Source organism: Hyla sarda, chromosome 2 (genome assembly GCF_029499605.1).
Source record: "Hyla sarda isolate aHylSar1 chromosome 2, aHylSar1.hap1, whole genome shotgun sequence".
In the NCBI taxonomy this organism is placed as follows: domain Eukaryota; kingdom Metazoa; phylum Chordata; class Amphibia; order Anura; family Hylidae; genus Hyla; species Hyla sarda.
The window spans coordinates 441,242,821-441,257,032 of NC_079190.1; the positions used below are offsets into that span (position 1 = coordinate 441,242,821).

Sequence of the window (14,212 nt, forward strand, 5' to 3'; positions counted from 1 at the left end):
ATCTAAGAGAAGGTCTTGGATATTCGGACGAAGTTCCTCTCTCTTCAGAAGCCAGAGAGGAACTTTTATGGTGGCTTCAACACATTCAAGAATGGAATGGGAAAGCAATTTTCAATTCCCTTCCAGACTTAATTTTGGAATCGGACGCGAGTCTCCTTGGTTGGGGAGCTCGCTGTGGATCTCTTTCCACAGGAGGCAAGTGGTCATCTCTAGAGACGCAATAACACATCAACTGTTTAGAACTCCTCGCGGGTTTCTTTGCTCTGAAGAGCTTCGCGAAGGACAAATTTCAACAATGTATTCTCCTACGCATGGACAATATTTCGGCGGTACAATATATCAATCGCCTAGGAGGAACACAATCCTCTATATTGTCCAATATAGCCAAGGATCTATGGCACTTCTGCCTGGACAGGGACATTACTCTTAAGGCCGAATATCTCCCAGGTCTCACAACACCATAGCAGACTGGAATTTGCGTTACCTAAAAGATTCCAGCGATTGGATGTTGGATCACTTTGTATTCCAACAAATTCAACAACTATGGGGTCCGTTTTATCTGGACCTATTTGCATCCAGACTCAACCGCCAACTCCCACGGTTCTTCAGTTGGCGTCCGGATCCAGAATCAGCAGGGACGGACGCCTTCATTCAAATTTGGCCACGGGAAATATTATATGCTTTTCCCCCGTTCAATCTTATTCCCAGATTTCTAGTTCAGGTTTCAATGCAGAAAGCAACTGTAGTTCTGATCACTCCATGGTGGCCCTCTCAACCATGGTTCCCACAGATTTTGGGAATGCTGATCAATTTCCCAAGAATACTTCCCACCTTCCAGAATCTTCTACTAGACCCACTAGGGAACTCCCATCCTCTAGTATTATCCCATCAACTTCCTTTGGTGGCTTGGTTAATTTCGGGACAAGTCCCACAGAGACAGAATTTTCTCAAACAACTAGAGAGATTCTTTCTGATGCCTGGGCCCCAGGTACCAGGATCGCTTACAGATCAGCCTGGAAACTTTGGGCTGATTGGTGCATTCAACGGGAATTGGATCCCTTATCTGCACCTATCCCACGCATTCTAAATGATCTTTCGGATGCTTTTGATGCTGGTAAAGCATACCGTACTATAAATCTTTATCGCTCGGCTATTTCCTTTTATCATATCCCCGTCAATTCCATTCCCACCGGTAAACATCCTTTGGTTTGCAAATTACTTAAAGGAATTCGTTTTAGACGACCTCCAACTCCTAAGTATCACTCTACTTGGGATGTTAATCTTCTTCTTGACCTTTTTCAGAGTTGGGAGGATAATGATTCATTATCCTTAAAACTCTTATCTTTTAAACTTACCACTTTACTTTGTCTCATATCAATTAAAAGAATTTCGGATGTCAAAGCTCTGGACATCTCCCATAGACAATTCCCCCCTCAAGGGGTATTCTTTTCGGTTCATAGACGAACCAAAACCAATATTCATCAGGTATTTTATCCAGCCTTTCCTCTTAATGACAAACTCTGTGTTGTCCGCTGTTTACTTACCTATGAGGACAAAACAAAATCTATCTGCCATCCTTCTCATTCTCAGCTTCTTATATCTTACTGTAAGCCACACTTACCAGTTTCTTCTACAACTTTAGCCAGATGGATTAGAACAGTCATGACCATGGCTAATATTGATGTATCAAAGTTCGGAGCACATTCCACCAGAAGCGCTGTCTCCACCAAACTCATACAATCTGGGGGATCATTATCTGATCTCCTAAAAGCAGCCAACTGGTCATCTGAATCCACTTTTAAATCCTTCTATTTCAGACCTGAACACCATGTTTCTATGTCTCTTTTATAGCTTACTTTACACTTGTAATTGCTTGTTGTATATATGTGTGTATATAGGTATGTGTACGTGTATATGTGCGTATATATATATATATGTATATATATGTATATAGGATATTATGGTATATATATCTTAAGCTTTGAACATATACTATAATGCGAAGCCCTCCTGTCTTGTCATAAAATTGGAGATTTTCCTAGTCTTGGTGACGGAAAATATAGATTTTATGAAAGACAGGAGGCGAGCATTATCCCTCCCTTATCCCACCCATTAACAATTTTATTTTATTTCAGCCTACTAATCGTCAGGACATATGGACCTTCCTGGGTTACTTCTGTTCCGTTTGGATCATCTTATCGTTCCTGGTTCAAGTTTTTCTTCAGATTCACAGATGAATGGACTTTCTTCTTTTACCTGAAGCTTCTTTACAGAAGAATTTCAACTTTCAAGTTATTCTAATTTTATGAACTTTATCATATATATTTTTCTTCATATATGTCACGATTCGGCAGGCTGGAGGTGGATCCTCTGTGTCAGAGAGGGTTTGGCAAGGACCGTGTCGGTGGACCGGTTCTAAGTAGCTACTGGTTTTCACCAGAGCCCGCCGCAAAGCGGGATGGTCTTGCAGCGGCGGTAGCAACCAGGTTGTATCCACCGGCAACGGCTCAACCTCTCTGACTGCTGAGATAGGCATGGTACAAGGGATAAGGCAAGAGCAAGGTCGGACGTAGCAGAAGGTCAGGGCAGGCAGCAAGGATCGTAGTCAGGGGCAACGGCAGGAGGTCTGGAACACAGGCTAGGAACACTCAAGGAAAGGCTTTCTCTGGCACAAGGGCAACAAGATCCGGCAAGGGAGTGCAGGGGAAGTGAGGTATAAGTAGGGAGTGGACAGGTGGAAACTAATCAAGCTAATTGGGCCAGGCACCAATCATTGGTGCACTGGCCCTTTAAGTCTCAGAGAGCTGGCGCGCGCGCGCCCTAGAGAGCGGAGCCGCGCGCGCGCCCTAGAGAGCGGAGCCGCGCGCGCCAGCACATGACAGCAGGGGACCGGGACGGGTAAGTGACTTGGGACGCGATTCGCGAGCGGGCACGTCCCGCTGTGCGAATCGCATCCCCGACGGCCATGTCAGTGCAGCGCTCCCGGTCAGCGGGACTGACCGGGGCGCTGCAGGGAGAGAGACGCCGTGAGCGCTCCGGGTAGGAGCGGGGACCCGGAGCGCTCGGCGTAACAGTACCCCCCCCCCCCCCCTCTTCTTGGAGCCTGAGAACCTGAGGATAAGACTTTTGTCCAGGATGTTGTCCTCAGGTTCCCAAGATCTCTCCTCTGAGCACTCAACTACAAAGGGTCCAAGATAACGTGGTCCGAGATTAAAACTGGGGACACGGAAGCGGATATACTTGGTGGAGAGCCACACAAAAACAGGAGGAGTTCTTCTTTTTTCTTCGGCAAGCTTCTTCACCCGGGATGAGGCTAGTATGAGGGATTTTAGAGTCTTTTCCCAGATGGTGGCGAAGCCCCGGGAAACCACATCAACAGCGGGCACACAAGAAGGCGTGGGGGTGGGGAGGGAGGGAAGAGGGTCAAGCTTGGCACGGGGCAGAGTGTTAACAGGATGGGGGCTGTGAGGAGGAGACACAGCATAGTCCAGATAGGCCTTGGGGAGACCAGGTAAAGGAGGAGACACAGAGGTTTGACTGACGGGACTGGGAGCAGACGTGAGGCATTTTCTGTGGTAAGAAGCACCCCAGCTCATGATCTCCCCGGTGGTCCAGACAAGGGTAGAGGAGTGGCGTTGGAGCCATGGCAGACCGAGGAGGACTTCAGAGGAGCATTTGGGCAAAACAAAAAGTTCCATGCTCAAGAGCAGGGGTTCTGTGCGGTAACGCACAGTGCAGTATAGAAGTAAATCTTCTTTCTTTCTGCGGCGAGTCCTCTCTTCAGGGGTCAGGCGAGACCGATCCATTTGCATAGCCTCCTCGGCGGGAGGCACAGGGGTGGATTGCAAAGGATACTGTGAGAGAGGTGCTCCGGGCGGTGTGGCACATGGCAGGGCCTTCCCAGGCAGGAGACCACGGCAGAGTCTAGAGTCCCCATCAAATTTGTCCGGCAGGGACAAGCAGGGGTTAGGAGCGGCCGGTCGCTGCGGAGGAGTTGCAGGAGCCGGCGGAGGAGATGGTTGTTGCTGTTGCAGCTGCTGTGTCTGTGACTGAAGTTTCTGTATCTGCGGCAGCAGCTGCTGTATCTGTGACTGAAGTTGCTGTGTCACGGTGGTCAAGTATGCCAGCTGGTGATTTCGTTGGGTGATCATTAGGGATTGCTGGGCAATCACCGTGGAAATGTCGGCAAGACTTGACAGCGGCACCTCAGCGGGATCCATGGCCGGATCTACTGTCACGATTCGGCAGGCTGGAGGTGGATCCTCTGTGTCAGAGAGGGTTTGGCAAGGACCGTGTCGGTGGACCGGTTCTAAGTAGCTACTGGTTTTCACCAGAGCCCGCCGCAAAGCGGGATGGTCTTGCAGCGGCGGTAGCAACCAGGTCGTATCCACCGGCAACGGCTCAACCTCTCTGACTGCTGAGATAGGCATGGTACAAGGGATAAGGCAAGAGCAAGGTCGGACGTAGCAGAAGGTCAGGGCAGGCAGCAAGGATCGTAGTCAGGGGCAACGGCAGGAGGTCTGGAACACAGGCTAGGAACACTCAAGGAAAGGCTTTCTCTGGCACAAGGGCAACAAGATCCGGCAAGGGAGTGCAGGGGAAGTGAGGCATAAGTAGGGAGTGCACAGGTGGAAACTAATCAAGCTAATTGGGCCAGGCACCAATCATTGGTGCACTGGCCCTTTAAGTCTCAGAGAGCTGGCGCGCGCGCGCTCTAGAGAGCGGAGCCGCGCGCGCCAGCACATGACAGCAGGGGACCGGGACGGGTAAGTGACTTGGGACGCGATTCGCGAGCGGGCGCGTCCCGCTGTGCGAATCGCATCCCCGACGGCCATGTCAGTGCAGCGCTCCCGGTCAGCGGGACTGACCGGGGCGCTGCAGGGAGAGAGACGCCGTGAGCGCTCCGGGTAGGAGCGGGGTCCCGGAGCGCTCGGCGTAACAATATAAGTATTCTTTATATTTTGGTTCATCAAAGAAAGAGGGATAGTGTTATCAGTCTGGAGTTTATATATCCTAGGCTGCATGCTCATTGGTTGCTACTAGATACAGCATGTTAGGTTGCGCTCACCTATGATTGTAACACCTGTATACCTGTATATCTCAAAGTTTTCTGGTTAACCATTGAAAAAACGTTTTATTATTGCTGCTATATGCTCTGCAGTAAAGAAAGAAATGCACTATAATGCTCGCCTCCTGTCTTTCATAAAATCTATATTTTCCGTCACCAAGACTAGGAAAATCTCCAATTAACCACAATGTTAAACCATAGCAATTCACAAACAATGGATGTGTTTTCTTTTGATCTAGCAGCCAACTAGTAGAACATGGAAATACAACTACAGGGCATCCATACACCTAGCGATATTAAAAACTGCATTTGCTAAAAACGACAAATGTATTGCTGTGGGTTATTTTTGAACATCTGACCTATTTGAAATGTTCTACATGCTTCTAATAGACGATTAAAGGGGTTTATGAAAACTGCAGTGAAGAAACAATGGACGTTATTCATCAACAAAAATATCTAAAAGACAAAACTATTTTTGTCGCCCTTAGTATATAATAGCCACTTAGCTTTCATTTGGCGCTATAAGAAAATGAAAGCTGCTCTGAAATTGGTTGCTTTATCAGGATAGGCCAAAGCTTTCTTTTTCATATCTGGTCAGGGAAGTTGTAAGTTAAAGAGGAACACTTTCTTACCTTCCCCATTCCCATGCCACCGCCGGTATGACAGAGCTCTGCTGCCTGCCACTTCCGGGTTAGGAGACGTGATGTCACATGCCCGGTTAGCCAATCAGTGACTGAGGCGAGATTCTGGGTTTGTTGCCTCAGTACAACTCTAAACTCTATATAAATGTAAACTCTAACTCTATATAAATATTGTATGGAAGGACAGGTCTCCATAATGGCTTTATTTGGTTAGTTATATGTAAAGGTGAGCACATCAATTGAAAAAATGTAATTAGTTATAAATTTCCCTATAATTTAGAAATCCTGCAAGTCTAAAACTTTTGACTTGGTTTTGGCCATATATGTACAACAATTGATCACTAAAAGTGATCACCACATTTATTTCTCATTCACTAAACTGCAGCTTTAGGGTAGGGTCACACAGTGTATGTGCAGCATAGTTCACACTGCATGAAATACTCTGCAAAGCGGTAAAATATTCAGCATATTCTCCTATGAGCAGACACACAGGACTTTATTTGTCTTAAAGCTCCATTATGTGGTATTGATTGACCATACACTCACTACCTTACCCATACAGTGTACATAGCTGACTCTAAGGGTATGTTCACACTGCGGAATCTCCACTCGCAGAGATTCCGTCTGGCAGCCGCTGCCGAAAGTGGTAGGACCTTTGCGGCACTGCGCCGTCACCACTGACAGCTATGCAGTGCTAGCGGAATTCCGCGCAAAGAAAGAACAGGTTCTTTCTTTGCGCAGAACAATTTCAAATTCCTCAGTGTGAACGGTTCTCGCGGAAGACCCATTCACACTCCAGCCACAACCACTACACAGTGTCCACCACAGATGCCTATATACAGAGTCCACTAGAGCTTATATACAGTGTCCACCACAGATGCCTATATACAGAGTCCACTAGAGCTTATATATACAGTGTCCACCACAGCTTATATACACTGTCCACCACAGCTTATATACAGAGTCCACTAAAGCTTATATACAGTGTCCACCACAGCTTATATACAGAGTCCACCACAGCTTATATACAGAGTCCACCACACCTTATATACAGTGTCCACCACAGCTTATATACAGAGTCCACTAAAGCTTATATACAGTGTCCACCACACCTTATATACAGTGTCCACCACAGCTTATATACAGAGTCCACTAGAGCTTATATACAGTGTCCACCACACCTTATATACAGTGTCCACCACAGCTTATATACAGAGTCTACTAGAGCTTATATACAGTATCCACCACAGCTTATATACAGTGTCCACCACACCTTATATACAGTGTCCACCACAGATACCTATATACAGAGTCCACCACAGCTTATATACAGTGTCCACCAGAGATGCCTATATACAGAGTCCACTACAGCTTATATACAGTGTCCACCACAGCTTATATACAGTGTCCACCACAGCTTATATACAGAGTCCACTAGAGCTTATATACAGTGTCCACCACACCTTATATACAGTGTCCACCACAGCTTATATACAGTGTCCACCACAGATGCCTATATACAGAGTCCACTACAGCTTATATACAGAGTCCACTACAGCTTATATACAGTGTCCACCACACCTTATATACAGTGTCCACCACAGCTTATATACAGAGTCCACCACAGCTTATATACAGAGTCCACTAGAGCTTATATACAGTGTCCACCACACCTTATATACAGTGTCCACCACAGCTTATATACAGTGTCCACCACAGCTTATATACAGAGTCCACTAGAGCTTATATACAGTGTCCACCACACCTTATATACAGTGTCCACCACAGCTTATATACAGAGTCCACTAGAGCTTATATACAGTGTCCACCACAGCTTATATACAGTGTCCACCACAGCTTATATACAGTGTCCACCACAGATACCTATATACAGACTCCACCACAGCTTATATACAAAGTCCACTACAGCTTATATACAGTGTCCACCACAGATGCCTATATACAGAGTCCACTACAGCTTATATACAGTGTCCACCACAGATGCCTATATACAGAGTCCACTACAGCGTATATACAGTGTCCACCACAGCTTATATACAGTGTTCACCACAGGTTATATACAGTGTCCACCACAGCTTATATATAGTGTCCACCACAGCTTATATACAGAGTCCACTAGAGCTTATATACAGTGTCCACCACAGCTTATATACAGAGTCCACTAGAGCTTATATACAGTGTCCACCACACCTTATATACAGTGTCCACCACAGCTTATATACAGTGTCCACCACAGATGCCTATATACAGAGTCCACTACAGCTTATATACAGTGTCTACCACAGCTTATATACAGAGTCCACTACAGCTTATATACAGTGTCCACCACAGCTTATATACAGAGTCCACTAGAGCTTATATACAGTGTCCACCACACCTTATATACAGTGTCCACCACAGCTTATATACAGAGTCCACTAGAGCTTATATACAGTGTCTACCACAGCTTATATACAGTGTCCACCACAGCTTATATACAGTGTCCACCACAGATACCTATATACAGAGTCCACCACAGCTTATATACAGTGTCCACCACAGCTTATATACAAAGTCCACTACAGCTTATATAGTGTCCACCACAGATGCCTATATACAGAGTCCACTACAGCTTATATACAGTGTCCACCACAGCTTATATACAGTGTCCACCACAGCTTATATACAGTGTCCACCACAGCTTATATACAAAGTCCACTACAGCTTATATAGTGTCCACCACAGATGCCTATATACAGAGTCCACTACAGCTTATATACAGTGTCCACCACAGCTTATATACAGTGTCCACCACAGCTTATATACAGTGTCCACCACAGCTTATATACAGTGTCCACCACAGCTTATATACAGAGTCCACTAGAGCTTATATACAGTGTCCACCACAGCTTATATACAGTGTCCACCACAGCTTATATACAGAGTCCACTACAGCTTATATACAGTGTCCACCACACCTTATATACAGTGTCCACCACAGGTTATATACAGTGTCCACCACAGATGCCTATATACAGAGTCCACCACAGCTTATATACAGAGTCCACTACAGCTTATATACAGTGTCCACCACAGATGCCTATATACAGAGTCCACTAGAGCTTATATAGTGTCCACCACAGCTTATATAGTGTCCACCACAGCTTATACACAGTGTCCACCACAGCTTATATAGTGTCCACCACAGCTTATACACAGAGTCCACCACAGCTTATATAGTGTCCACCACAGCTTATATACAGTGTCCACCACAGCTTATATACAGTGTCCACCACAGGTGCCTATATACAGAGTCCACCACAGCTTATATACAGTGTCCACCACAGATGCCTATATACAGTGTCCACCACAGATGGGTATACAGTGTCCACCACAGCTGTCTATATACAGTGTCCGCCACAGATCGGTATACAGTGTCCACCACAGATGGGTATACAGTGTCCACCACAGCTGTCTATATATAGTGTCCACCACAGCTGTCTATATACAGTGTCCACAACAGATGGGTATACAATGTCTACCACAGATGGGTATACAGTGTCCACCACAGCTGTCTATATATAGTGTCCACTACAGATGGGTATATACAGTGTCCACCACAGATGGGTATACAATGTCCACCACAGCTGGGTATATACAGTGTCCACCACAGCTGTCTATATATAGTGTCCACCACAGCTGGGTATATACAGTGTCCACCACAGCTTATATACAGTGGCCACTACAGCTGTCTATATACAGGGTCCACCACTGCTGGGTATATACAGTCCAGCACATCGTATATACAGTGTCCACCACAGCTGGGTATATACAGTGGCCACTACAGCTGTCTATATACAGTGTCCACCACTGCTGGGTATATACAGTCCAGCACATCGTATATACAGTGTACACCACAGCTGGGTATATACAGTGTCCACCACAGCTGGGTATATACAGTGGCCACTACAGCTGTCTATATACAGTGTCCACCACTGCTGGGTATATACAGTCCAGCACATCGTATATACAGTGTACACCACAAGATCTCACAACGGACCCTCCGTCCTCACCGTCATCCCCCCGCCCCCTTTTCGGTCCGCCCTTTCTAGCCACGCCCCCTTCCCTTCCGCAGCGCGCGACCTTGGCGGGAAGAGCCCGTCGTCCGAGCGGTGCAGTGTATAGAGGAGATGAAGAGACGCCTGCCAGGTGATGGCGCCCCCTGCATTATATCGGGGGAGGAAGGGGCGGCTACGTGTACCAAGTCTAAATGGGTAGCGTACCCTTTGGCCGTCCTGTAGTGACAAGGGGCGAAACACTGCACGGTGCGCGGAGGCGCCTCTGTATACTCTGGGGCTGACTGGAGCACAAGATGGAGACGTCTGTGATGATTTCTCTGTATTACATAATGACTCCTCATATACGGGGTCTTCCATAGCAGTCTGGCAGGATACATGTGGTGTCTGCAGTATTCCCACACAGCTCCAGATCGTGTATGATGGCGGCCATAGAGTCTGTCATGGCTGGACACTGTGAGGTGATGGACACTGTGCCCCTCTATGACTACACAAAAGAATTGGTGTCAATGATCAGTGGGGTCTGAGCTCTGGGACCCTCCAATCCTGACAATGGGGCTGATGTGTGGAGGTGTAGGGTCTCAGAGGTTTGGTATAAAGTGATGGCTGCCCCAGAGATGTGCCAGCACCATTAATGCAAGGGTTAAACATTTCAACCAGTTTTGCTCAAAAATGTGCTGCACCCTTACTGTAAGCAGCGCCTGGCATGGGAGGCGGATTTATCATAACTTATGACAGCGCAGAGTAGATTTCTTAATAAAAGGGGAAGAAGGTGATATAAAGTTATTTTAGACGAGGGGCTTATTCACATTTATTAATTTGTTTCTTTTTTTCACTATTTGTTAGACAGTGTTTTTTCAAGCTCGTCCTCGACTGGATTTCCTTAGTCTTTCACAGATGATAATATTATGGTCAGTGAATTGGGAATCACCACAGTTATATCACTTGTGACGGACTAAGGACATCCTGAAAACATGACCTGTTAAGGGGTACTCTGCTGCTCAGCGTTTGGAACAAACTGTGCCTGTTCCGAACGCTGGAGGTGGGAGCCCATGACATCATCGCCCCGCTCACTCATGATGTCACACCACGCACCCTCCCATAGACTTGAGGGGGTGGGGCATGACATGATGAGGGGCGGGGCTATGATGTCACAATCTCCCGCCTCCAGCGTTCGGAACAGTTTGTTCCAAACACTGGGCAGCGGAGTACCCCTTTAACCTGTTGGGGAGCATGGGCGTATGGATACGGCCTTGGATCCTGGTACTTAAGGACCAAGGGCGATCCCCGCAGCTAGCCGGACAAGGATCGGAACGGGGTGCCTGCTGAAATAATCCGGTGCAAATGCCCCCCCCCCCCCCCCCATGTCGGCAATCGCCGCAAGTCACCGATCAGTCAGAGACAGCCCCAATCATCCTAGAGAATAGGAGTGAGGTGGCAGTGTGCCACCTCTTCCTATCACCTGTGATTGGCCGGTGCGGCCAATCAGTGAATCGCAGGGGCGGGGGGAACATCCATTTTCCCTGCTCTGCCCCCCCCCTGGATGTCGGGGCAGAGCAGGGGAAGATGGTGGCGATATGTGGGGACCATTGCATGGACCGCCGGTTACTAGGGCTCACGCGGCGACCAAGGACCAGGGACCGGCTGACAGGAGGCGCAGGCAAGTGGAAGCGGCGGTTTCCTAGATACAGCTGTGAAGATCGCCATAAAGTGATCTTCACTGCTGTATCTAGGAGTTTCAAAACTACAACTTCCAGCATTCCCAGGAAGCCTTTGGCTGTCAGGGCATGCTGAGAGTTGTAGTTTTGCAACATCTGGAGGGCCACAGTTTGGAGACCACTGTCCTTCCAGATGTAGCAAAACTACAACTCTCACCATGCCCAGACTGTCCGGGCATGCTGGGAGTTGTAGTTCTGTAACATCTGGCCCTCTAGATGTTGCAGAACTACAACTCCCAGCATGCTTTAACAGCCTCGCCATGCTGGGAGTTGTAGTTTTGCAACATCTGGTTTGGCACAGTTTGGACACCACTATACAATGGTGTCCAAACTGTAGCGCTCCAGATGTCAATTCAAAGCATGCTGAGACTGTCCAGGCATGCTGGGAGTTGTAGTTCGGTAACATTTGGCCCTTCAGATGTTGCGAACTACAACTCCCAGCATGTCTGGGCATGCTTGGAGTTGAAGTCTTGCAACATCTGTAGGACTACAGTTTGGAGACCACTACACAGTGGTCTCTAAACTGTTCTCCTCCAGTTGTTGCATAACTACAACTCCCAAAATGCCCTTCTGCTGAGTTGTAGTACTGCAACAACTGGAGGCGCACTGGTTGGGAAACATTGTCTGTTTCCTAACTCAGTGTTTCCCAACCTGTGTGCCTCATGCTGTTGCAAAACTATAACTCCCAGCATGCACTGACAGACCATGCATGCTGGCAGTTGTAGTTTTGCAACAACTGGAGGCACATGGGTTGGGAAACAATGAGTTAGGAAACAGACAGTGGTGCGGAAACACTGCGGTAGTCTGCTACCTAACTCAGTGTTTCCCAATCCCAACCAGTGTACCTCCAGCTGTTGCAGAACTACAACTCCCAGCATGCATGGTCTATCAGTGCATGCTGGGAGTTGTAGTTTTGCTCCACCCCCTCCCCCACGTGAATGTACAGGGTACATTCACAGGGGCGGGGGTTTACAGGAAGTTACCCGCTTCAAGTTTGACATGTGGCAAATTTTCTGCTGCAGCGGGAAACTCACTGTAAATCTCCGCCTCTGTGAATGTACCCTAAAAACACTACACTACACTAACCCTAAATAAAGAGTAAAACACTACATATACACTACACCCTTACACTGTGCCGCCCCCCCCCCCCCCCCATTAAATATTAAAAAACATCTTGTACCCTAGTTTTTCCAAAACGGATCCTCCAGCTGTTGCAAAATAACAACTCCCAGTATTGCCAGACAGCCATTGACTGTCCAGGCATTTTGGGAGTTTTGCAGCAGCTGGAGGCACCCTGTTTGGGGAAAACTGACATACAGTATTTTTGGTGGAGGAGGGAAGTGTAACGCTTGCATCCGGGTACACCCCTATGAAAATCCCTAATTTAGACCGCAAATGCGCATGGCGCTCTCTCACTTCAGAGCCCTGTCGTATTTCAAGGCAACAGTTTAGGGTCACATATGGGGTATCTACGTACTCTGGAGAAATTGCGCTACAAATTTTGCGTGGCTTTTTCTCCTTTTACCCCTTATGAAAAGGTAAAGTTGGGGTCTACACCAGCATGTCAGTGAAAAAAAAAATTTTTTTTTACTCTAACATGCTGGTGTTGCCCCATTCTTTTCATTTTCATAAAAGGTAAAAGGAGAAAAAGACCCCCAAAATTTGTAACAATTTCTCTTGAGTACGGAAATACCCCATATGTGGGCGTAAAATGCTCTGCGGGTGCAAAACATGGCTCAGGAGTGAGAGCGCACTATGTAGATTTGAGGCCTAAACTGGTGATTTGCACAGGGGTGGCTGCTGGTTACAGCGGTTCTGACATAAACGCAAAATAAATAAATACCCACATGTGACCCCATTTTGGAAACTACACCCCTCAAGGAACGTAACAAGGGGTATAGTGAGCCTTAATACCCCACAGGTGACTGACATATTTTTGGAACAGTGGTCCGTGAAAAAAAAATAAAATTTCATTTGCACAGCCCACTGTTACAAAGATCTGTCAAACGCCAGTGGGGTGTAAATGCACACTGCACTCCTTGTTACGTTCCTTGAGGGGTGTCGTTTCCCAAATAGTATGCCATGTGGGATGTTTTTTGCTGAGAAATGGGGTTTACAATTTTGGGGGACATTTTCACCTACTACTTGTGAAAATGAAAAATTTGGGGTACCATCAGCATTTTAGTAAAAAAATTAATATGTCCAATTTTCACGTCCAACTCCAACTTAAAGTCGGCAAACGCCTGTGGGGTGTTAAGGCTCACTGTACCCCTTTTTACAATCCTTGAGGGGTGTAGTTTCCCAAATAATAACCATGTGGTGTGTTTTTTGCTGTTCTGGCACCATGGGGGCTTCCTAAATGTGACATGCCCCTCAAAAACCATTTCAGCAAAATTTGCTCTCCAAAATCCCATTGTCGCTCCTTCCCTTATGAGCCCTCTACTGCGCCCACAGAACACTTTACATCCACATATGAGGTATTTCCTTACTCGAGAGAAATTGGGTTACACATTTTGGGGGGGCTTTTTCTCCTTTTACCCCTTGTAAAAATAGAAAATATGGGTCTGCAAGAACATGCGAGTGTAAAAAAAGATTTAGAATTTTCGCCTCCACTTTGCAGCTATTCCTGTGAAACACCTAAAGGGTAAACAAACTTTCTGAATGTCATTTTGAATACGTTGAGAGGTGCAGTTTTCATAATGGGGTCCA

At 46.9% G+C, this 14,212-nt stretch overlaps 2 protein-coding genes across 5 annotated transcripts in view; one reads left to right on the plus strand and one right to left on the minus strand.

Annotated features, from left to right (window-relative positions):
- Positions 1-14,212, minus strand: part of ASPA (aspartoacylase) — a 174,586-nt gene that overhangs the window by 141,209 nt on the left and 19,165 nt on the right. The window lies entirely within an intron of this gene.
- The window catches only part of SPATA22 (spermatogenesis associated 22), a 47,544-nt gene continuing 43,105 nt past the window's right edge, over positions 9,774-14,212 (plus strand). Inside the window, exon 1 of the mRNA XM_056559261.1 lies at positions 9,774-9,918. Within this exon, the coding sequence (XP_056415236.1) occupies positions 9,900-9,918 (19 nt within the window). The 5' untranslated portion in view covers positions 9,774-9,899. The remainder of the gene's footprint in view (positions 9,919-14,212) is intronic.